This window comes from Parasteatoda tepidariorum, chromosome 8 (assembly GCF_982258835.1).
Source record: "Parasteatoda tepidariorum strain Cologne lab strain chromosome 8, Ptep-v5.0, whole genome shotgun sequence".
Classification (NCBI taxonomy): domain Eukaryota; kingdom Metazoa; phylum Arthropoda; class Arachnida; order Araneae; family Theridiidae; genus Parasteatoda; species Parasteatoda tepidariorum.
In genome coordinates, this window is record NC_141762.1 from 111,351,706 (window position 1) to 111,374,256 (window position 22,551).

The 22,551-nt window shown below is 26.9% G+C and overlaps 2 protein-coding genes across 10 annotated transcripts in view; one reads left to right on the forward strand and one right to left on the reverse strand.

The window, feature by feature from the left end:
- LOC107445965 (epimerase family protein SDR39U1) overlaps positions 1 to 18,080 on the reverse strand; it is a 33,390-nt gene extending 15,310 nt beyond the window's left edge. For 2 of the 9 annotated variants that reach the window (XM_016060482.5, XM_087149343.1), the window contains exons 1-5: positions 17,942 to 18,080; positions 14,984 to 15,104; positions 12,393 to 12,499; positions 6,896 to 6,981; positions 341 to 462 (exon numbers count right to left, since the gene is read on the reverse strand). In XM_016060482.5, the coding sequence (XP_015915968.1) occupies positions 341 to 462; positions 6,896 to 6,981; positions 12,393 to 12,499; positions 14,984 to 15,008 (340 nt within the window). In that variant the 5' untranslated portion in view covers positions 15,009 to 15,104; positions 17,942 to 18,080. Of the gene's footprint in view, positions 1 to 340; positions 463 to 6,895; positions 6,982 to 12,392; positions 12,500 to 14,983; positions 15,105 to 15,586; positions 15,657 to 17,718 lie in introns of those variants that run through there. The other 7 variants (XM_087149340.1, XM_016060484.4, XM_016060486.4 and 4 more) reach the window with 7 other exon arrangements.
- A 163-nt stretch (positions 18,081 to 18,243) lies between these two features.
- Positions 18,244 to 22,551, forward strand: part of LOC107445964 (serine/threonine-protein phosphatase 4 regulatory subunit 1) — a 99,066-nt gene continuing 94,758 nt past the window's right edge. Inside the window, exons 1-2 of the mRNA XM_087149336.1 lie at positions 18,244 to 18,643; positions 18,726 to 18,800. Coding sequence (XP_087005462.1) covers positions 18,637 to 18,643; positions 18,726 to 18,800 — 82 coding nt within the window. The 5' untranslated portion in view covers positions 18,244 to 18,636. The remainder of the gene's footprint in view (positions 18,644 to 18,725; positions 18,801 to 22,551) is intronic.

A 22,551-nucleotide genomic window follows, 5' to 3' on the forward strand; every position in this document is an offset into this window, starting at 1 on the left:
TAAATAACGACATTTTAAAAACATTCATTTTTACAAAAAAATTCATTTATTTTTACAAAAAAACTACAATTATTATTTAATTTTCAATTGCTGATAATAATTCTGTTGCAAAATGCCAAAATAAAAAAAAAACCATTTTAAAAACATGAAAGTCTGTATTAAAAAAAATAACCTTTTAAAGGCCCTGAAAACCGTTTTACAGACTAAGAACATTTTGATGATTTTTAAGAACTTGTACAAAATCTGCTAATATTAAACGTATGAGAAAAATGTTGGGTTTTTTGCTAACTTTTCTTAAAAATAATAGAAAAGATAATAAACACTTCCATATTCCACTCACCCACACCAGATATTACGCCAAACACTTTGGGTGGGACATCCATTTTCTGAATCTCTTCTGCCAGCAGCTTTGTTGTGTGTATGCGACTTGCATAAACATTCTGCTGAAATCCCGGAGTCCATCTAAATACAAGCACACACACAATCAAACAAATAACAATAGTTGCTCACATAGAAATTATTCCCTGAAAGAAATAAAATTCTTATTATGTTTAGAACAATTCAAATGAACTTTAAAGCATTTCTTGGTTATGAGTAGCCTTTCATGAGTCATGGCAGGAAAGGTCACATAATGACTATAGGTGATTGTGACACCAACTCACAAAGCCTGAAAATTTCTTCATTATTGACACATTTCAAAAAAATTAATGTCTTGATAAATTTAAATCATTGATATTTTCAAAACATGATATTGTAAATAAATTATATGCAGCATAATTTAAATGAATAATTATGTATAAGTTTAACTTATAAGTTAACTTCCTAAACTTATGTATAAGTTTTACTTATACATAAGTTTAGGAAGTTTAGGAATTTTTATCTCTAATCACATTTATTATTCAAACCAGAAAAAATATTTACAAATGAAAGAGATGTCAAGTATAAATTCTATTTATAATAGTTTTAAATAAAATATACAAGAATTTTTATATGTGTTTGTGATCTATGATTTCTTCTTGAAACTTCTGTACCTTGGATTTCCGGAAACTTCCGGATCGCGGTTAGCGAAAAATCTGGAAATCCAGATTTTGTCCAGAGCACAATCATCTCTGCATTAATGAATGTCTTCTTCATTAACCTAATTTCACATTGCTGGAAAATACTTTATTTATTTTATTATTTTTTTTTTTGCTTTTTTAACACCTACTGCTTCATTTTATATATTCCACAAGAGAGTTGTGATAAAAAAAGTTTAGCAATAGCTCACATTGAAAAAAAAAATCCCAAGCAAACAAGAGTTGAAAATAAAAGAATTAAGACGACAAAGAGAGTTTAGTGTGCTGTTACATTATTAGGATTTATATTACTTATATTACTATTATCAGGGGTCTGTCTAGGTTTTTTTGAAAGGTACCAATTTTGTGAAAATTTAGACGTAATTTGCAAAAAGTTTAAAATTATATAAAAAAAATCAACACATAAAATATGGAAAGTAAGAAATTTTTTTTCAAAAAATGTTACTACAAATAAAAATCATGTATGACTGGTAAATTTGTATATATTTCTCCCCATATACTCAAAAACGATTTTGCTATTGTAAAATTTTGAGCTTAAAAATTGTATCCAAATTTAAAAGTCCACGAAAATCATTGTACAGTAGGGAACCGATTATCCGGAACGGTCGGGACCATCGCTATTCCGGATAACTGATTTTTCCGGTTTTCTGAATCGCTACAAAAAGCCGTTTTTTTTATTGTTAAACCCAACTAAAAAAAAAAAAAAATTGGAAATAATCTTAAAAATAAGAAACAACGATGAAGTAATGCACTAATGATTATTTCCAAAATGATGGTAAGGTAAACCTCTTTAAAAAAGAAAGAAAAATCGTAAAATCTTAAAAGGAAAAAAAATTGTTTTTAAAAATGGCAAGAAAATTTATCGAATTTTGTTCCGGTTTTTTGGTTTTCTGATTTTCGGATAACGGGTTCTGTACTGTACATAGTTACATCTCAACTTGAATTCAACTTAAATTTCAAATTTAAGGTCAGTTAGAATAAATTTACGATAATATTTAAGATAATATTTGAATTTCGACTTCCTGCAAAGTTTATAGAGGGAGAGACTCATTTCACTTTAAAAATTCACCCGTAATTTATCGTTTTTTAAGGGGATACAAAAACAAAATTTTAAGAGGCAGAGAGGAGAATCTTAAAACTTGCTTTTTCAAAAGTATTTCGTGAAACTGTTTCTCCTAAAGTTGAATTTGGGAAAGATGCCACTAAACGGTAGTAAACTTGTCTGGACAGACTCCTGATTATTATTATTATGTTACTATTATAATCTATAATTATTATTATATAATTATTATTATTATAGGCTGGTATTAAAATCTTTACTATTAGAATTTAATAAAGTTTAAAACCTTGAAATTGAAATGCTGTTTTGAAGAATAAGCATATTTATGTTAAATACTCAAAGAAATATATAAAAAGTTTTAACTCCATTGCAAGAGCAAATAAAAAGTTTTATTTTATTTTTTATGATGCGAGCCAAAATTATTCAGTCTGGTCTGAACAGTGTATACAATTTCTTCATCAGATTTTAATTTAAACGTTTCATACAATTTCCTTGTAATAATAATTGATATTTTGTTTCTAAAAAAGTAACATGTATTACTTTATGAAAAATACTGTATACTTCTCCTCCAGTATTGATGTTAATATAGCATTTTTTTTTTTCCTTTTGAGAATTCAAACCTTTCATACAATTTTTCTGCGATTAAAACTAATAATCTGTTTTTAAAATTGCCAAGCAACATGAATTACTTCATTAAAAAAAGTACTTTTTCTCTCCTACTATTAATGTTCAAAGTCCAAGTATTATTCATCAAAAGTACCTTTCAGACTATTTGTATATCAGGGTGAGAGATTTTTCAACAAAAACTAAGCACCTTTTAAGCACTCAAAATATATTTTTAATCACTTTAAAAAAAAAATCATAATCAGGAGCTGAAAATCATAATGTAGTAATAAAAATTATTTCTTCCTATTGTTTAATATTCTTCATTTATATACATAAAATCAACAAAATGCAAAAATATTTTCAAAGACTTTTCATAATCATGATAAAATAACTAGTTTCTGATAAATATTGCAGAGAAAAAATTGCCAAAGCATGCTTTTTTTTTTTCAATTTATGACGTCGATCGACACAGCAAAGAAAAAATCATGAAAGATGGAAAATTAAGCACTTTTACAAACCTCAATTGAAAAAACAACCTTTAAGGGCTTTTAAAAAATGTAAATCAAAAAAAGCACCTTTAAGCATTTTTTTAAAAATCCTACTCACCCTGTATATGTTTTTTATAATGTTAGCATATCTTTTACTTAACATTTTAATAACAAATTCACCATAATTCTACAGGAACAAGACAAAAATTAAATGGACTCTAACATGAACATTATGAGTTACATATTGTCTTTATTTCTGACTGTATGATTTTAAATCTTGAAATTCTATTTATTTAAAAAGGCAACCATCTGGTCGCCAGTGCCAACTAGTCAATTATAATTACAAAGAAATTGAATAAAAGGTTTCAATCCTAATAAAATAAAAACTGTCTTAAAAATAACGATAATATTATGAGAAAAATGAGCTCCATTTTTTATGAAGAAACCCATGTTACTTAGCAAGTTTAAAAACATAATATTAATTATAATTACAAGGAGATTGTACAAAATTGTATAAAAGGTTTCAATCCTTTTTAAAAAAAAAAGCAGCCTTAAACCACATTAATAATAGGAAGAAGTTAATAATTTTTTTTGTCTATTTTATTTAACCAATGTTAAAAACAAAATTTCAGATATAAGTACAAAGAAAATGTATAAAAGGTTTCAATTCTCATAAGAAATAAAAACGACTTTAACATTAATACTAAGGGAGAAATGAACTACATTCTTCAGAAGTTTAATACAGTTTGCTATAGTGAACACGGATTATAGTGAACTCCCGGATATAGTGAACGAAATGTTCGCTCCCGTGTCTTGCTATACACATATTATGTAATTTTTTGTGGATATAGTGAACTAAAAAAGTGAGGAAGTTGGATATTATGAACATTTTTCTGTCTTCAACTGATTTTTTTTTAATAATTTTGAAATGTCTACTTCAAAATAAATACTTATACTGATTTTTAAAACCATCTATACAGTGGAATGTAGCGATAAGCATTTTTTGTTTTTGTTTTTTTTGTTTACTTCTTTTATTTCACTTTTCCATCCCTAAAGAAAGGCAGACATATGGACAAATTTTTCCCTGCATTAGCTAAGGATTACTAATTTCTTGTGTACACAAGACGAAGAGTAATAAAAAATAAAAGCAAGTTACCACATTTTTTGTTACTACGTATTATTTTTCAGACATTTTTGTACTTAATTTTATTGGTCATTTATTTAAATAATGTATAATAAAAAGGAGTTCAGAGCCATTAGTTAAAATTGTTTGCGGAATGGATATAGTGAACTCCCGGTTATAGTGAACCGAAATTTCAGTCCCTTGAAGGCTCACTATAGCGGGGTTTGACTGTATACCCATTTAAAACAGAATCTTAAAGTTTAATTTGCCTTTTGTGTTTTTACCCATATTAAAACAGAATTTCAATTATAATTACAAGGAAATTCTATAAAAGCTTTTAATCCTCAAATGGAAACAAAATTATCTCAAACAATATTAATACAGGAAGAGAAATAAACTATATTAATTTAGGATTGACTGTATTTTACCAAACCATGTAAAAAACATATTTCAATTACAAAAGATTTCAAATCTCATGTGTAAAAAATTATTCCAACATAAGGTTGAAACAAACTACATCCTTTTAGAATTTACTATATTTTATTCAGTCACATTAAAAACAGAATTTCAATTAGAATTACAAAACAAATTACATAAAAAGTTTCAACCGTAATTTGGAAAAAATTTTCTTAAATAAAATTAATACTAGAGGGCCTACACTATGCACTTTAAATTATTGGCCAGAAAATTAGCTAAATGTCAAAAGTATTAGCCAAATTTCAAACATCTGCATCCATCCTAACAATTTAAGATTAATTTTTTGCCATAAAAAACTTCAAATCAAAAACAAATTTATAATGAATCCAACTATTTTATAAAGAGCTAATTCAAATCAGAGTCGTTTTACAGCAATGAATGGAAGAAAATGAATTTTTTTTCCCATAGGAAACTTCAAACCAAAAACAAATTTATAATAAATCGAACTATTTTATAAAGAGCTAATTCAAATCAGAGTCGTTTTACAGCAATGAATGGAAGAAAATGAATTTTTTTCCCCATAGGAAACTTCAAACCAAAAACAAATTTATAATGAATCCAACTATTTTATAAAGAGCTAATTCAAATCAGAGTCGTTTTACAGCAATGAATGGAAGAAAATGAATTTTTTTTCCCATAGGAAACTTCAAACCAAAAACAAATTTATAATAAATCGAACTATTTTATAAAGAGCTAATTCAAATCAAAAGTCATTTTACAGCTGGGGAGGATTAAATGATCCATCCAATTCATTCTATTTATTTTTATGTATTTAATAAAATCCGATTGTTTATAAATCTTGTACAGTTCAAAGTTAAATTTCCTTCTCCAGTTATTGTTTTCATTTACACCACCAAGTATACTCCGCAAAATCATTCTCTCAAATATTGTGATATGATTTTCTTCCAGTTTTGTCATTGTCCAAACTTCAGAAGCGTATGTCAAGACTGGCTTGACAAGAAATTTGTAGATTAGGAACTTTGTTTTTCTATAAATTGTTCAAATCATTTAATTCTATTTTTTCCGTTTTATTGCTTTTTATACTACTTGCAGAGATTTTTTTATCAAAATTGAGGCAGAGGTTTAAAACATCCATCGTCAGCCGAGCGCGGGTGGTTATACTATATCTATCATTGAAGAGTGTGATTCGAAAAGAGCTTCATTTAGAACAACAATGTGTAAGTCATAAATCATTTTTCTAATGCCATTCCCAATGTGTGATTTGTAAACTACTAATGAGAATTGTGATGCATGATTCTGAAGTTACTTACATATCATGTTATATGATTCAGAAATAACTTAAAATCCTGGTGTGATTGATAAATCACTTTAATGTGAATCATGGTGTGTGATTTATAAAATACCTTCAAAAGAATTTTGATGAGTAATTTGCAAATCACTTTAAAGCAATATTAGATATGTGATACCTTAATCGCTTTAATTTGTGTCGCAATTCGAAGAACATTTTATATGAGTTCGTAAATCAAGAATCTGTTTAATGTGAATCAAGATGTATATTCATAATCCAAGAAATCTGGAGAACTAAATTTTATTTATTAGCAGTAAAAACTAAATGTAAAAATCTGATTCTTAAAAAGAACAAATAGGATAACAATATTAACCTGTCGTAATAATGAATTTAACACATTGAACATATTTCTGAATCGATGAAACACCGTATATCTTACGAAAACTATGACTACAAAAACTAAAATTTGCTTGAAATGTAAGCTTTCTAAACATCAGAGATGAACAATAAACAGGTGTGAAAAATCTAGAGAGAAAAATTTTGCATCTTCTTTAACCTCTTTTCACTTCAAGCGTTGAAGGACTTTTCAGGACCATGATTTTTTTTTCAACAAAATTCAAGGACTTTCAAGGTTTTTCAAGTGAATGAATTTAAAAATCATATCATTAGAAAAATGTTACTAATTTTCCCTGTGTGCTTCATTTGTTAAATAACAAAATAATAATGTTTTGTCTTTGTATAACAGAATATAAATTACAAGTATGGAAAAAATGGTAGAGAATGAATCAATTCACATCACATTAAAGAGAAGAATACCTTCGTTTAGCATCTAATATATTCTGCCCAGCCACATTAATGACAGCTACGCAAGATTTTGGCAAACCCTCCTTTGTCACATCATTCTGAAAATAAAATAAATCAGTAAATTTCCTCCTAATCAATCATGCTTTTCAAAAATAAAAATGACACCCTCAATAACTTTTGAGATAAAGATTAAATTTTACAACACAAAAACTATGTGATAAATTCTGCTTAAATTTTATATTTTGTCATTTAAAATTATGCTAAAACACCGTAAATATTAATATACTTAACAATTCAAAATTTTCAAGTTTTAATTAATAAAAAAATAAATTATTAAAGCATTTTTTCATCTTTTTCTTTTTTTTTTACTTGAGTTTATCTTTGGAAAGTGAAATTTAATAATTGTGCTCAAAATTTTTTTTATTTGCTTAAAAATTTTTCTACATTAACATTAAGGGGTCAAAATTTTGTACCTCTCTCCTGACCAAAATATTGGGACCCTATTTGAAAGATTGCGGTTACCCTCAATACTTTTGGGGTCAGAATTCCGAATCCGCCCATAAAGAAGTATGTTCATTCAGCAAAAGTTGCTTTTGTGTCTGATTTCATAACTTAAAATGTCGTTTGCACTAATGAATTAGTATATTTGAGGTCACCCCCTTGAACTATTAAGATTGAATCCTAAAACATGAAGATTAGATCGTTATATAAAAGTTATTTAGGGTGGTCTGCTTGTTATTATTATTTATTTACTTTTTTTTTGCACACTGTACATTACAGATGTGACTTTTCGGCCTCAGGACACAAAACGATAAAATGGTTCGTACAATATCAATTTAATACCACTGCTATAATTTTTTTTTGAGTTATTTAAAAAGTTCTTGAGACATGACGAAATAAGCAAAAAGTTATGAAAATATTCATAAGTTATTTTTCAACCATGAAAATTTACTTTGAATTACATATTTATTGATATCTTATCTTAAAACATCTAGATATATCTCACTCTAACCACTACTTTAAACAATTTTCTAGACCAATTTATTTCACATAGATATTTTTTAACAGGTACAATGAGAAGTGAACATTTAAAAATTACATATTATTGATTATAAGTAATATAGGTTTACAGAACCGTTTTTAGGCATGGGCACACCCGGGCAGTGCCTGAGGGCCCCAGGCACTCAGGGGGCCCTTGAGAATCTTACTTTTAATAAATTGTATTTAAAAAAAAACTAAGATTAAACAAAATTACCTTATATATTTTTTAAAATAAATATATTATATTGTATAAAGTGTGTATTTTGCTTTTCTTTCTACAAATAGTGATTGATTATCTTGCAAACAACAATAATTTGAATAGTTTATCACCAGGTAAACTTAAAAAGGCAACCCAAATCTACTTTTCTACATTCCAATGAAATTTTTACGTGAATTCAGTTTTTTTGGGGGGGTCTACTAAAAACATATTTAAATCAAAATGTATTTAAATTTGTAAAAATTATTGCATGTTAAAAATGCTTTATTTTATGTGAAAATTTTTAGTTTGATTTTAAGCAGTATGACATGTTATAAGGACCCAAAGCATTTCTTTGCCCGGGGGCTCTACATTCGATTAAGACAGCCCTGTAGGTTTACAATAACAATTAAACTCTAAATAGAAAAAAAATTTATAAGAAAATTTGTTTGTTTTTTTCACTAAATTTTATTTAAAATAAATATATTTATGAACATGATATAAAATTATATTTTAAAAAGAAATAGCTTAATTTGAATCAGTCAAGCCTACGATTCTTGTTCTTTAAAAAAATCTTGACAGAAAAGAATGTTAAAAGCTCACATTACAAATTGCACATACAGGTGTAAACAATTTGCAAATTGGCAAGCAATCTGCTTATTTTTATAATCCTTAAAATTACTAAATTTCTATACTGGGCATTTGATAAGACTGATGATCATTTCTGCATGAAGCAACAATACATAAAAATTCTGCAATTCTCCATTTCTGAAATGGAGAGCACATGTGTATTTCACAAGATTCATGGCTTTATATAAAAAGTTTGTTCCTCAAATCTGGAGAAAGAAAAATTCCCTGTACATATTATAATACAATACATTCAGAGGAATACTGTTCTCTTGTTATATAGGGTTAACTATATTTATTAGTTTTAATTGATCTAAAAACTTAGAGGAAAAAAAAGGGAGCAGCTGAACATATTTAAATAGTAAATGAAATAGTATAGTATAGCTGAAACATTATGGTTAAATATCCCGTAGAATTGAAGGGATTATCGACTATCTCAACCTTCATCTATCAAAAGGTATCTCATGATAGAATCAAGTTAACATGTCTTATATACTAGGGAATCGACATTTAATATTTATAGTGGTAGTTGTGCTACACGTTACTCTTTGAGTAATCACCATTTTTTAAAAGACAAAAATAAGAAACAAAATTCCCAGTATTTTCCCAGTTTGTAAAGAAAAAATCAAAATTCCCTGCATTTTCCAGGTTTACCTGTAGAGTGGTAACCCTCTATAAACTTAACAAATAATATCATAATTTTATATTCACTTCAGAACTCATACTCTGAAATTGAATAGTTTAGTTATCCTTTCAGGACTATTCTAATTCAATCGGAGTTTCCAATTATTTATTTATTTTTCCCTTTCTATTCAGGCAATAAAAAGGTTTTACTTTTCTTTGAGAATAAAACTTAAATGTTATTTAAAAACAAAAGGTATTTTATGTAAATGTATTTTCTTTTCCCAGAAAAAAACTTTTTGTAAATGACATTTAGTTACCAGTTTCAAAAAAAATTTTTATATTGAATTCTTAAACAGATCAAAATTTCTTTAAATAAACAAAACAATTTACATTTTTGAAACAGTTTATCTCTATTATTTTTTAAAACAAAAGATTCTATGTTTTCCTACAAGCCTTATCTTGCACATGTAAATGTAGACCCAAGTAAAAAGCTTATTCTGTCATTGTTAATTTGCAATAACGTAACTAAAAAGAATAAATCAAGAAAGCAGAGAAAATAATACCACTGAGTTTACTACATCATTAAAACTATAGGAATGTAGATGACTTGAACAATTTTAGTGTAGCAAAAATGTAACACTGTTACAAAATTATCCTTCTTCTACCTTTACAAGCAGAAAATTGTAACATGTTCAGCACAATTTTAAAGGCAATGCCTGTTATTAAGAAGCTAGGATAGGTTTTGGTCAATGTTTCAGAGATAATATTTACTGGAATACAGATAAAGATGTGCAATGCTTTTTTTTTTAGAAAAAAGATTACTCTGTTTGAGATTGGATTGAAGTAACATTGCCAACAAACAATTACTTATTTCAAATCAGCTCACATTCCAACTTATTTTTATGAGACATAGTCCAAATGTATGTGATTATATTATTGAGTTACTTGTGTAGCAAAACTTGATTCACTACTTTATGCCTTGTCTGCATCAATTCAATGTAGAAGATTACGAAAATCTCACACAAAGAATTTTAATATATTTATATGTAATATAATACCAAAATATGTTTTAATAAATTACGATATTAGAAAAACTTAAAGTGATTAGTAAAGTCTTGTGATACTATATAATTTAAGAAAGAATTAATTTTTAATATAAATGCATTCTGACAGCAAATATAAGATTTAAGAAAGGAAAGTAACAGTAGTTGCTTGTATATTTTTTTCCTCACTTGTGCATTGATTGGAGTAGGAGTTTTTCTATTTTTTCCCACACAAACTATAAAGTCACAAATGCAAAGCCAACAACCATAGCTAATTGTTTTTTTTTTAATTATTTTAGGCGATGGTTATTTTTCAAAAAATAAATGAAATAGCTGAATTTTCTTATGCCAGTAAACAGGGTTCATTGATTCAAATCAGCTTGATTTAAATCATGATTAAAATCAAATGATTTTATTAAAAAAATCATTGATTTAAATCAACTGCTTTTAATATATATATTATATTGATTTTAAAAGTTAAAAAACCGTGCTTTAAATTATTGATACTTTTATTATTTTCTTTTCTTAGTTTCAAAATTTGTTTTAAATAAATTGCTGCATTAATTAATTTTAGTTAACAAAATTACTTTCTTTCTTGGTGTGTGTTAAGCACATTTGAAATTACATGTTTAAAAATCTTTTGATTCTTAACATTGAAAGTGCAGATTAAAGTAAATATTTAATGCTGTTTTAATATAGACTTGCATAGCTGTAGAAAGTAAATAAACTTTTTTTCAAAAAGAAAAAAAGCAAATGTTAATTAAAATTCTACCTTTTGATTAAAAAAGCATGGAATTCAAATCTACATTATAGTTTATTGATGCAAATTTCTATATTTCTAAAGCTAGAGGTTATATTAAAAAGAAATTACGTTAACATGCCAAAAATAGAAAAAAGAAAAAAAAGAAAACTGAGTTCAGATATTTTTTTCCTGATATAGTGATTTCCTGATATCCCTTTCAAAGTCTATTTGAAGCAGTAGGGTTATTAACAGGTATTTTTTTTTCTCATAATATGTTTACGGTATCTTTGAAATTATCAGATTTTCTTTTGTGAAAAAAAATTCCAATGAGTTCATAAATTCTTTTAAAATGTTTTTTAGCTTAACTTATGTATTTTGATATAGGATTAAAAATGAATATTTTAACATAAAAATATATAGATTGAATATTTATTTTTTGATGAATGACAACCATTTATAAACACAATCTGTAGCATTTATTTTGCCATTTTATAAATCATGAGAAAAAAAAAAGAGATCACAATTTTAAATTAAAATTATGGTGTGCTAATTGAAACTTTGTGTTACTAGTTAAAGTAGTATTCTTTAAATTATCTATTTTATCTTGACTTTTAATTTCAATCATGCCTTTGTATCAAAATGGTCACTATGCATTATAATGAAAAATTATTTCAGTAAGTTAGAGCTTCTAAAATATTGTTATAATATAGTTTAAATATTAATTTAATTTTGATTAAACATTTATAAGGTTTTTTTAATCATAAATTAAAGCTCTCATAGTGTATTTGAATAAAAATCAAAAAAATCTGATTTAAATCAAAAAAATCCGATTTAAATCAAAATAATCACGAACCCTGCCAGTAAAGTGGAAATTTAAAGAAAATATCTTATAAGTTTTGATAAAAAAATATACTATTTCAACAGTCGGATTTGTTTTTTTTTTAACCAAGCGTACATAACAGATTCTATTTTTTCCTGACTACTCAAAATCTCTCAAAAGGCATAAAAAAAATTATCAGAATCATCATCTTTTTTACTTTAGAGATTTATTTAAAAAAACAATAGATTTAAATCTTACATGTAACCAAAACTGTCAACAGCTATGAAACCAAGAATAAGAATTGATAAAATATGGGGAAAGAAAAAGATCAAATAATTTTCATGACATTAAAGACTTCTAATAAACTAACAGACAAAATCCATTCATTTTAATTTTTCAAATCCCAATTCACTTACCCATGAAATAGAATTCAGTTTTGGCTGCCTTGATACAGTAAGAACATCGTAACCAATTTTACTCAAATTCCTGGCAATTGCACGACCAATAAAACCACTACCTCCACCTGAAATTTAATAAAAAATATTCATAAATAAACATTTATCATAAATAAACATTTAAATTCTAACAATCACTAATGCATTTCTTCTATACTGCATTGGGTCGGTATTCTTGATACAAAAGTTTGAAGGGTTTTTACAACTAAATATCAAAAAGCTTCATTAATTTTTTAGTGAAAATCATAGTAAATGCAGGGGTCTGTCAAGGCAAAATTTACTACCATTTAGCGGTACCTTCACAAATTCAACTTTAGGAAAAACGGTAGTTGCACAAAATACTTTTTCTTAAAATATTATTTTTCTTATCCCATAAGAAACGATAAATCTATATTTTTGTGTTGATTTTTTAATATAATTTTTAACTTTCACAAATTATGTCTACATTTTCACAAAATAGGTACCTCTCAGAAAAACCTAGACAGACCCCTAAAATCGCAAATAAAATGGTGTTAGCAAAAAGAATACCTTCACAAAATACTTTTTCTTAAAATATTACTTTTGTATCCCGTAAGAAACGATATATCCATATTTTTTTGTTGACTTTTAATATAATTTTTAATTTTCACAAATTATGTCTACATTTCCACAAAATAGGTACCTCTCAGAAAAACCTAGACAGACCCCTAAAATGGACATAAATGGTGTTAACAGACGTTCAAAATTATTAAAGATTTAAAATCGATAAAAATAAAAATATATAAGTTTGATAAAAATCCAATATACTTAAACAGGGCCAAAGAGAGGGAGGAAAATTACATAGGGTCCTTTGACTTGGGAGGCCACTGGCATAGTTAACAAAACAAAGGCCTTGTCCAGGATTCGAACTTATGACTTTTTTGATGTGAGGTCAGCTCCCTGACCACTAGAGTTGGCAAAAAAAGAAAATAAAAAGAAGAATGACCCTCCCGAGCTAGAGATATGAATATGCTTAAATGTTCTTGAGATGGCTGATTTGAGTGTTAGAATAAAAAATTTCCCATTCAAATGTGATAAAACAAAAATTAAGTTTTTCTCTGTTTTCGAATATAAATTAATTTTTTTATGCTTAATAATGGAAATTTACCAATTGTTTTTAAAATTTATATTCCTTTTATACATCTCAAATACTTTCAATTACAATTTAATTTATTCAATTTTTTTAAGTCCGATCTTTTTACAATTGCAAAAAAATTTGCAAAAATTTTGTTTAGATTATCTCATTTGCTTTTAAAAAAAGAAATATATATTTCTTATCATATAATTACAATTACAAAGCATTGACACAAAAGATCGTTAAATTATAAAAAATACTAATTTGATTTAAATTACATTTTCGAAATGAAATTATTTTGTTATCTTATGAGTTAAAAAGTCTGAATGAAACATATACAAAACAAGTATTAATAAAACTACTTACGGAGAAAAATCATTGCATGGTTTGAACTTAATAAATAATAATTGACTCATACTTTATGTTTTTCACTCAAGACTCACAATGAAAAAAAAATGAAGAAACACTCATCAATCAGTTAACAGATTACACATTTTTTTTTTTTTTTTTTGGCATTGCAACAATCTGTTAATTAGAGTAACAATGATTAACAAACTGTAGCAAAATAAATTACTAAAAAAATTTATCAGGCTGCGTAGCCAAATCTTTCAACAAAAAATAAACACCTTTTAAATACCTTTTAAGCACTCAAAAAATCTTTTTAAGCACTATATACATTAACAAAATGCAAAATAATTTTCAAAGACTTCACATGGTCATGATAAAATAACCAGTTTCTAACAAAGAACTCTTTTCTTGATTCCATTAGACACTATAAGAAGATCGAGAGATTTTTCGGTTCGATATCAGAGGGTAGAAAATGAAGCTCGAAATGAATATCTTGCAAAATGCAGCAGAGTTGCACACATGAATGCAATAATCTAACAATGAATAACAAACATGTAACAATGATTAACAAACTGTAGCAAAAGAAATAATTAAAAACCTCTATCAAGTGCATAGCCAAATCTTTCAACAAAAAATAAACACCTTTAAAGTACTTTTTAAGTTCTCAAAAAATATTTTTAAGCACTTAATAGATCAGCAAAATGCAAAATAATTTTCAAAGACTTTACATGATCATGATAAAATAACCAGTTTCTGACAGAGAACTCTTTTCTTGATTCCATTAGACGCTATGAGAAGATCGAAAGATTTTTCGGTTTGATATCAGAGGGTGGAAAATGGAGCTTTAAATTAAGAATATCTTTCAAAATGCAGCAGAGTTGCACATGCGAGTGCAATAATCACACCAAACCCAGCTCAGAAGGACCACCTGCGGAATCTAAAGTATTTCATCAAACATGCAAAATGATTTACACTTTTAAACGCTACGGACCGAATGTAAGCCAAAATGGATCATGGTCAAATGAATTTTTAAAACGCTGAATAGAATAATGTGAAAAGCACACTTTTGCATAATACTGGCTGACTCTGAGGGTATACTCATTATACTCACCTATGACAACAGTTCCTAATGTCATAACTGTTGTGTTTTCCTGCAATTACAATGTTTTATAGGTCTGTTATGTGCTTCAGAAACAAAAATCCAGATATTTCCCAAAACATAACATTTCAATCTGAAACAAAAGAAATAAAGTTATTAAACATAATTGATATTAATAGATTAATCACATTTTCTGTCAAGACAAATTGCTTAAATTTTCAGTTACAAGAAACCACAATTTACTTAAAAAGAAAGATATTTAATCTAAGCAAGAAAAGATAATCTAAGCAAGAAACCGTGCAGTACTAAAATGACCTTTTTTAAAATGTTGGTCGCAAAGTTGTTTTGATATTTTGTTTTGATATCAAATTGTTTTGGTCGCTAAATTGTTTTTATCAGAAATAAATTGAGATTTTATCAGAAATAATTGATTAATTGAATGACAATCTTGTACTTTATATTTTAAAATATATTGCATTGTTGAGTAAATAAAAACCATGAAAATTAAATAAAGGTATCTAAAGTAAAGGTACTCCAGTTAAAATTTAAACACACTAGCTAGTCAAAAAGTGGTCAAAATATTCAATAATGATAAATTGTAGGGAGAAATTTTACTTGAGATGCTCAGGAGAAGATAAAAGTTATATTTTTCCCAGACACAGAACTGCAGTTGAAATAAGGGCACCTAAGTGATCGAAAATTTGAATTAATGAAAAATTCTATTTAGTGATAAAAATCTTCCTGTAGTTATGATATAATAGAAACCTTCATTGTTACCAGGCTGCATAAAGAAATCTAGGTTATCTGGTTAGTTGGAAAGTGGTATAAAATTTCCCCTTCTCAGATCCAAAAGTGAATTAATAAAAACTGTATAAAAAAAATTCATTTTTAATAAATTTGTCAATTAAGTTACGAAATTAGTTTTTTTTCTTTTCATTAATAAAAATATTTTAATTTGCATTTTTGTCTGCTAAAGTGATTCACATTAATTTCAGAATTGATTGCTTTAAAAAGAGAATTTTTTAAATTTATATAAATACGTCATAAATATGTCAATAATATGATAAATGAAGATGTTGCTTCAAAAATCATTCTGACCTAATTTAATTCTGGTCATTAAAATATATTTTAGAATAGTTGTAAAAAATGTGAGTCACTGTAATCGAAATAAAATTAAGACACCGTAATGATCAAAGTATGAAAATTTTAAAATAAAGACAGTAATGCTTTATTGTATTAAAAAAACTGAGCTAAAATAAATCAGTAATAACAAAAAACTTTCAACAAAAATATATTCTTCTGTGTCCCTAGGATACAATCGCTTAGGATCTAAGATTTTCACCTCTATTTTTTGAAGAAAAAAAATCTCAAATTTAATTTGTAATTTTTTTTCTGTCCTTCAAATTTTGTATACTATCATTTAATTTTCATGTTTTATGCAAAAACATTTGCGTCGATTAGAAAAATGTTTTATTTACTGGCCATATAAGCATGTAAATAAATATAAGCCATATAAGGATTAATTAAATAAGCATATAAAAATTCTTTTAATAAATCTTATTTTCTAATTTTGATTTATAAAGTATATCTAATTTTAATACATAATATAATTATAATTTGCGAGATATATTTATATAATAAATTATTATTATATTTATTACATAAAAATATATTGATTTATAAAGTTTGACTATTGCCTACTTTTCTATTTCATGGTTATAATAAATCAATATGATTTTCAAATTTATTAATGCTGCATAATTTTAAAAAATTTTAATCATTAAAAAAATGTTTAGAACATCACCAGCGTGAGATCTCATAGATGCCCACTTTCCCCACCCTTGATGGCTCTGAATAATAATAGCCAATTTCTAGATTAATTGCATATTTAAAATAGAAAACTATTCGTTTCTAAGTAGAATAAATCCTTTAATAAACGCTATGATGTCTGTATAACTGTGGTAAAATAATTTCCAATATAAGACCTTTTTTTTAACCGGTCAATTCTCTTTTAAAACAAGAAATGTGGGTTCTATGTGAACAACGACTGAGCCCAAAAAGGGATTGCTGGAGATGGTGTAAGAAATAGGCGCTGCTGTAAATTGGCAAAATTTGATTGAAGTAAGAGGGAAAAATGATGTTTGATTCAGAAAGGTGCGTCCGGAAGAGGTTACGAGTTACACCCCTAAAGTTAGCCCCCTACAATGGGATATTTCCGTTTCGTAATCCGTCTCGAAAACTACAATCTCCAAGGTGCCAAATAGATTTTAAACTTGCAAATTTTTTAAAAAAATATTATGTAGATGTTTGCTTGGGGGTAGCTACGAGTTATAACTTTCCTGTTGGTCCCTTTCAGAGATGTATTTTTCAGTCAATAGCTAAGAGTGATATTAGAACTTATAGAGTGAAGGCAACTTATAAAATAGAAGTTGCCAAGAGTTGGCGATTATTCTGCCACAGATCACGATATGGAAATATTCCAGGAATGAGAACTGCATGTTACATTATCCCTTCCGATTATACAAGCATTTTTTTTACATAATAGTTCATTACATGCCTGGAAAAATTTTCCTTCTTCGTATGATTTAAATATTTATAAATTATTCCTTGAAATAAAAGTATTCCAGTGCATTTTTAGTGAAAGAATTCAGATTAGAAATAAAATATTGAGTAAATCGGGGATATTTCCGTATCGTGATCTACCATAGTAGCTCAAATGCAATGAACAAAAATATCAAATGCATGACCTAGTAAAAAAAGTAAAATTTTGCGTAAAAAGAAATAATTATTTTCGTAAACCAATATATTTTGAGTCTTTAAAGCACATAATGTAAATACACAACCACAAAATCATTAAAGCTTATATAAGAAGCAGGAGAGGAAATAGATACACATTTAAAAAAAATAATAAGCTTTTTTTTTCAGTCTTTCAATTCTAAAAATAAAATTAATTCAAGAATTTTTATTTACTTCTCTCTGGCCTAGGAGAGTAATGCACCATCGACCACCATTTTAGCACTGATGAACGTAGCTTTTGACTTTCTAATACCAAAGCCTTGAAAATAATACCATAAAGTTTTATAAAATTTTTTAAAATATACCTGAAAATATATAAACCTGCTATAAAAATATTTTAAGCTAACTTATTTATCTTTCAAATAAAAATAAAAAATTGTAAAAAATCATGTTTTGGAAGTGTGTAATGAAATGATCAGTTCAAACGTTTGAGCCAGTTTAAGTTTTTGCGAGTTTGAAATTGATTATTTTTCGCTATTTCTAAAACGACGACTGAAAAAACTTGTTGTTAACGCTCAAAGTGTTCTACGTTTCGTTCGAAAAAGCTCAGCTTATCATAGTTGGTTTTGGTTTTATTACATACATTTACTATTACTTTCTTTGCTTACATTTAGACGTAGAAGTGATTAATATCTCTAGTAAAATGTTATTCTTTTATTTCCTTGGATGACATTTTACTATTAACTCTAGCCTAAAATTAAAACGTTTTTATTAAAAATATTTATGCCAAGGTCCAATTTAAAGGGAGGCTGTATGCATCTAATTTAAGCCAACCAGTGTCTAGTCTGGCGTTTGTTTTTAATCTAGTTCTATTTTTACAATTATCAAGAAATTAAAGTTTTATATATGTTGTGTCATTTAGAATTCAAATGGCTGGTGAGAGTGATGATATTTTAAGTATTATATAATTTATTCATGTCCTTTCATATTATTTAATTTTTGTTTTTATCTTTTTCAGATGTATTGGATACCGAAAATAATAAAGAAGAATCTATCAGCGGAACTGATACGAGTGATAAAGATAATTATTTGAGTAAGTTTCCTCATTATTAGTTATTTTTAATCATTACAAATATCTTATTCGCCAATGGCGTATAAGCTGACTTTAAGGTGCGTACGAGCCTTAATAAATGTATTAGAATAAGACCTATGATACATTTAAACTTCTATGATCAGTTTTCTGATTTACTATGGCTTAAAATATGAAGATTTCCGGAAGCAACTTAAAAAAAAGAAAAAATTGCTGAAGCAGACCAACTGAAAGGGTATAACTTATTTTTGCAATGCCACTCATTTCATAAAACTTAATTGTTGCACTTCATGGATGTTGTCTTCTATAGAAGTTTTAGATTTTTTTATGAAATAATATTGTAATAAACATGAACTAAATGCTCAAACTTAAAATTACTTCTTAAAGCCATCTCTGGGCAAACATGTTTTTTAAAAAAAAAATGTAAAATTTTAAAATATATTTGGTAACTTGGCAATTGTAGTTGGTGCAATAGATCAAGGGAGATTTCTGTATCATGATCTGTGGCAGAATAAACGCCAAGTCTTGGCAGCTATCCACAAGAAGCTAAAAATTTTAAGAAAAAGTAGAAAAAAAAACATCGCAAAAAGGGACTAGAAAGGAACTTTAAGCCACCCCCAGGCAAACATTAACATGTTTTTATTAATCTTTTTTTAAAATTTTGCATGTTTGAAATCTGTTTGGCACCTTGGCAATTGTAGTTGGCATAACAGATCACAATGTGGAAGTATCCCCTTTATTTCTTTTTAAAAATGGATATACAGTGCAGAACTTCTTATCCGGAAATCAGATAACCGGAATGAAATTTGGAACCAAAAAAATAATTTTCTTCCATTAAAAAAATTTTTTTTCCTGCAAGATTTTGAGCCCATTTTGTTAATTAGAGCGTACAGCGTATCGAGTTGACGAAAGAACTGATTTAGAGGACGGATCAAAAGCCGTTTGTAGACGAATATTAATAAACATATAGAAGCCTGTATATAATTTTTGTTTCATAATTTCTTTCCTTATTTAAACTTAAGTGAATTATTATTTATCATTTTTTATTTCTAAAACTATTTCAAAATAATTTTTTAGTTTCGTTTTATAAACATTAAAAAAAACGGCATTTTGTAGCGATTCAGAAAACCGGAAAAATCAGTTATCCGGAATCGCAATGGTCCCGATCGTTCCGGATAATCGGTTCCCTACTGTATTTGTGTATTTGATTCTTGTCTCACCAATTCCAGAAAATTAAAGGAAAATTATTTGCATTTTATAAATCTGTGCAATAATAATGTATGTAATTGGCCTTCTAACTCTGACGTGTGTAATCATTATTTTTAAAGATACCTGATTTTTATTTTAACTTTTTTAATGTTAAATATTAATTAGTTCTTAAGCTTCAAAGATTAGATATTGTATATCAATAGATTATATTCAAAGCATTACACGCATAGACAATGTATATATAAATTTATATAATTAATAGAAATATCATAGTTTTCCCTAGGAATAACAAAGAACAGGATGTTTCATAAAAAAAATGGTACTTTGAGTATTAAAAAAGCATTCGCTTACTACCGTTAAAATTTATCAAAATATGTAACATTGTGTAATAACTGAATTTGATCCTCAAGTTTTAAATTACCCTCTTGTACTATTTTATGTGTATTTACAAAATTATTCTCACTCATTATCACAGAGATGGAAAAATGATTAAAGGCAAGCTAAGACAATATAAGTGTAAAAACTTTCTTTGAAAAAAAGTAAACTAAAAAAAAAAAAAAAAGATTCGTTGGTAAACAACTTTGAACCTCTTTTTATATTTCAAACTGAAAATTAAGAGGAAATAAAACATTTAAAAGTGCATTTAAAGAAAAATAAAAGTAAAGTTTAAAATCCCGAAAAATTCATTAATATACCCTCCCCCCAAATAAAAGATGTAAATATCACTGGGTCAAAAATATTCTGCAAATTTTTATCATATAACTAAACAACGTAAAAATTTTATTAAATGAAAGAATGAAATTAAAGTTAAATAATTATCAGTAACTAAATAAATCAGAAGTGGACTTTTCATTAACACTGGTGGTTAAGAAAACAACCTTTTCCAACAAAAAAAAAGGTTTGTTTTAAAATTAAAGGCTTATTTTTTTAAAAAAAAAAGGGCAAGGAATGTGCATTTATAGGGATCAATGTGTATGCCACCCTTCTAAGAATGCTTAGGGAGGATACTATTAATAACTTTCAGTTGAAAATATGCTGATTATCGCCTTAATATAAGGAACTTTAGTCACATGGAGAAAAAGGTGAATATTAGAAATAAATATAATAAGATTCCTAACACAAATAATGGACACACGTAAATTACTAGCTTATTTTTATCATTTTTTTTTTATGTCTTATATGAGTGAATATTATAAAACATTATGGTCCTTTGATATGAAAATCTTTACCTCAGCAAGTTTTTTTTTTCTTTAGTGATTTAAACTTTTTTAATTATTATTATTAAAAAGAGAGTGTTTGTGATTTTAATCAGTGACTCTTAACATGCTGTTTTGATTTACTATAAAGTTTAAAATTATAGTAAATTCTTACTTATGGGCTGGGAGCAACAGAAGAAAGTGTTTAAATAAAAAGCCTATTCTAATTTGCAATAAAAGCATGATTAAAAGTGATTTTTTTTTCTCTTTAAGATAAATTGTTAATGATTTTAATGGTTTGGTATTTACTGTAACTATACTAAGAAAAAAAGTTGTAAATTATTTTATTACAATATATTTTCTTAAAAGATAATTCATAATAGATGTTTCGTTCTTGTCAATGAATTTCAAAAGCAGTTTTTTTAGTTCATATTAATTAGAAAAGGGAGTTTCAGTAGCTGAATTAAACTGCAAAAAGTCAATAATAGTGTCTTACGCTTTTTTGTATAATTTGGAAGAAGTTTTTCTTCATCTTTATCCATGGTGCGTAGCGTTTCTAAAAAGTGCTTAAAGGTGCTTATTTTCGATTTTTGTTTTTTAAAAGCCCTTAAAGCTGCTTATTTTCCCTTTTCGAAAATGAGATTGTTTTTCTTTACCATGTCGATTTCCGCCACTTATTATGTTAAAGCATTTTTTTCACATTGTTCTATTCAACGTTTTCACAATTCATTTAATCACAATCTATATTGGGGTCCCGTCGGTCCATAGCGTATGAAAGCGCTAATTAATTTACATGTCAGATAAAATGCTTGGGACTCCGCGCGTGAGCTGGGTTCGGTGAGATTCTTGCACTCTCATGTGCAACTCTGCTGCATTTTGCAAGATATTCTCAATTTTAGACTTCATTTAACACCGTCTGATATTGAACCGAAAAATATCTCTATTTTTTTTATAATGGCTAATATAATCAAGGAAAGAGTTCTTTGTCAGAAAATGGTTATTTTATCATGATCCTGTAAAGTCTTGGGAAACAATTTTGCATTTTGTTAATGTATATAGTGCTTAAAAATATTTTTTGAATGCTTAAAAAGTGCTTATTTTTTGTTGAAAGATTTGGCTACCCTCTCTGTTATCGTTATCAGCTATTTCATTAGCAATGTGTTCAACATCTCTTTATTCTGCTTTCATCAAACTATCATCAACAATTCAGTAAAAGAAACAAGCCAACATTTGTCATCACTAAGATCGACATAACTTTGTTCATTTGATACTTTTTCATTTGAAGAAATGCAGATTTTTGGAAGCAATTCCTTGTGCTAAAATCTCCACTACTTCTCTGTGCAGCACAT